The sequence below is a fragment of the Cynara cardunculus genome (genome assembly GCF_001531365.2).
Source record: "Cynara cardunculus var. scolymus isolate 2C chromosome LG 3, CcrdV1, whole genome shotgun sequence".
In the NCBI taxonomy this organism is placed as follows: domain Eukaryota; kingdom Viridiplantae; phylum Streptophyta; class Magnoliopsida; order Asterales; family Asteraceae; genus Cynara; species Cynara cardunculus.
Genome location: NC_037530.1, coordinates 23,404,225 through 23,407,750, shown reverse-complemented (window position 1 = coordinate 23,407,750; position 3,526 = coordinate 23,404,225). Strand labels below are relative to the sequence as shown.

General features: G+C 34.8%; 1 protein-coding gene across 1 annotated transcript in view; it reads right to left on the bottom strand.

Annotated features, from left to right (window-relative positions):
* The window catches only part of LOC112509045, a 3,411-nt gene extending 2,521 nt beyond the window's left edge, over window positions 1-890 (bottom strand). The window contains exon 1 of the mRNA XM_025113921.1: window positions 353-890. Coding sequence (XP_024969689.1) covers window positions 353-890 — 538 coding nt within the window. The remainder of the gene's footprint in view (window positions 1-352) is intronic.
* Window positions 891-3,526: the final 2,636 nt, after the last annotated feature.

Below are 3,526 nucleotides of genomic sequence, written 5' to 3'. Positions count from 1 at the left end.
CGAGTACTCCTTCTTGGAGGCATATTTCTAATGCACAAATTTTTAAGTCGAAGTTCAGTTACTCTCATTATTTACCACTATGTTGCACGGCATGTTACAATCATTTAATCATGTAACCAAGGTAATAATATAATAACTTATAATTGTAAATGCATTAAATCGATAATAAACAAAAATTAACCATTCATAGACAAAATCTCATAAGATCCATAAATAAAATAAAGATRTGCAATATAAAAGAAAAATTGTTCACAAACCACGGCTACAAGCCTCAAAAGAAAGTCTTAAATTTCCACTATCAACAACTTAATAAATAAAATCTTCTAACGCATAAGACTCCAAATAAGCAAACCTATCACTATCATCAGAATTCTTGCTAACATCGCCAGATAAGTGTGCAACCTCCTAATCGCTCTCCTAGCGATGAAAATCAACTCTAATGAACGATCCATCATATTATCTTGAGTGCCTAGGGCTGTAATCACTCCATCGGCAAAGTGTTGATAATGCTCCAGCCTAAGTTGACACATCTCAAGATCTTGCGCCATGCCCAAAACCCATAAATTCTCCAGGGTAGTCATACCCAGAGAGCACTCCGATGTGGTCCTGGTAGTGGGTGGGGGTGTTACACTACGAGTGCGTGACCGTGATGGCTCCCTCACGGCTCCAGATGGGGCGAAGAAAGACACCATCACAGGTGGAGGAATGCTCATTCGGGCGGTGGTCTGAACTCTAGCTCCGTGTGGCGCTATAGGATGCACGGGTACAGAGCGAGGCGGCTGTGGGGTGGGTGATCGTGCTGAAGATTCAGTGACATCGTTGCCACTATTGTAACCGTGCTCTGAGGGATCGTAGTCTCCGGAGTTCGAATATTCATTTTCTGACGACATAATGCTGCGATATTTAATAAAATTTTAAATTATTAAACGAATCATAATAAATGACAAAAAGATGCAAAAATTTATGCAAACTCACATATGTGAACCGTGCTTTTCTTATTGAGTAAGAAGTCCTTAACTTTTAGACAAACACCTAACATAACCAATCCGCGTCTCTTCTTATACATACTTAATTAGACAGAGGTGATCAGACTCTGTCTAGTTAGAGTATGCTAAGAAGTCACTCGTTCTGGTTATTTTAGCAGTATGTCCGTTTCAAAATTTGGAGACTCTTTCTAAGAAAATTAATTCGTAAATTTAATTTTTTTTTTGGGTTATAGTGTATGGTTTTCTTAAAAAACCGGTGTTCTCTATAACCTAAAGCTCTGATACCAAATATGTCACACCACGCTAAAGCGGAAACGCGAGGTATGGCAGGTAGAGTTCATAGCGATAGAGTATAAGTAACACAACCATACATTTTAAAATTTAAATACATCATAACCAAAGTTTACAATCCCAAAGACAAGTTTATAATTTAAACACAAAAAAAAAAAAAATTGAAGGTGATGATTGTGATATGGCTTCTTTTAAGAGTTACCATGAGCCTTTCTTACCCCTGAAAAAGCACRTCAAAACAAGTGTCAACTACAAGAGTTGGTGAGTTCACAGGTTTTCATTTCACAACAAATCTTTAAGCAATAAATAAGTCGAGTAAATCTCTTACTTACTCGCAACACTTTCATGCGAGACACAATGTACTCCAAGAAATTTTTAAGTGTTGGGCCACTACTAAACCTGACACCTACGCCCTTTTATAGCGAACTACCTCAGCGGTGGGACTAAACCCCACATGTGTAGAACCCTTGTTTTAGTTATATGCACCCCCTACTCACCAGCAGAAGGTGGGATTGTCAGTCCAAATAGCGCTATCCTCTTAAACTATCGGCTCAACAAGTTAATAGTAGTGTCACAYCGGGACTTTTGAAATAACCCAAACACAACTATTACTTGAGTACAAGGAGTTAGTGCTCGCATTCACAATTTCACTTCAAAATATAATTCATAAGAATCAATTTGAATCCACAGTTTAAACGCAATGAATATTGCATGCAAAACATCACTATATTTATACATGCTTTTCCCCCCAAAAACACGAAAATAGTAAAAATGGGCCGTGAATACTCACTCTTTTGCAATGCTCCGCAAAATAGAGATACGATCCGATCACCACACTAGTTCAATGATTCCCTATCAAAGAGGAATATCCAAACCATCACTTACGGATTTAACATTACTTATGGGGTTTAATAAGTCTTAAGTCCATAATTGTCTACTTATGTTTCATATGATTATCCATAGTCCAAAATGTCCATATGCTCGTTAATGTATTAATTTATACCGAAAACAATGTTATAGTCCAATAAAAAGATCAAAATTTTACAAAATCAACTAATCCCAAAATCTCGTTTTTGGGCAGAAACTAATGATACCTAAAAATGATCAAATTAAAGAGACTTCTAAAATGAGAGAATTTTCTATCTTTTTACATGGACTATAGCACTGAGTTATAGTCATCGTGACCAAATTTCATGTATTTCAGACATGCAATAATGATTCAACTAATTTATGCAAAACGACTTATCACTACTGATATGGTAGATTACACCATGTTAGTAAAACACTCATTAAAAGAGTTCTACTAAGTGTTCTGTAGAAATTCAAGTTGGAATATAAACTTAACACTTATATGAAACTTAAAAACTAAAAATAACTCATTTTGGATGAGTTAAGAGGAAGATATGGTACCATAAAGTTACATGCACACATCTGTCATTAGTTGATAGATTGCACACGTAACTTTAATAAATTGTTTAATGCCTCAAAACTTCATATTTTTGGGTGAAACTGGAGTCATATGAACCCTAACTCATAAAAGAATATTTTAGAAGAAGAATCATACACTAAAAACAAATAAGTAGAGAGATATTAGCATACAAAGTAGGAGTTACCTACTGGTGGTTTTAAAGTTTGCACACCTATAGTGTTTTTAGGTGTTTGGAGATCAAAGCTCCATAATTTCATGTGATTCCACTTGAATGCAATAGATAACCCATATAGTTAACTCTAAAAAGAAGAATCATCCTTTTTCATTGAGTTTTGAAAAAGATATAGTCATTGGAACATACATATACAAATCTGCCAGATTCGGACATATTGCATGTTCACTTTGTTTTGAGTAGTTAAAACCTCAAATCACCACAATATTGAATGAAATCGGTGGMATTTGAAAGGTAACTCATTAAACTAACAKCCAGAAGAAAAATCAACAATTTTGAATGATTATCTAGAGAGTTATGGCTATTTGAACTAGGGTTTACCTACTGAAAAACGCTCAGATGCACATATATAATGTTTTGAGTATTTGGGGAGTCAAAACTCAATGTTTTTTAGTGAGACCAATTGGATTACAACCCTAACTAAATAAATAAACTTTTAGAAGAAATCTCATAACATTTGAACATGTCATTTACAAGATATAGACGATTTGTGCACATGCACATAATCTGTCAGCACCAAAATATATCATTTTGAAGAAACAAACTCACATAAAATCATGATTTTTACCTATCTTTTTGAGTTCTAAT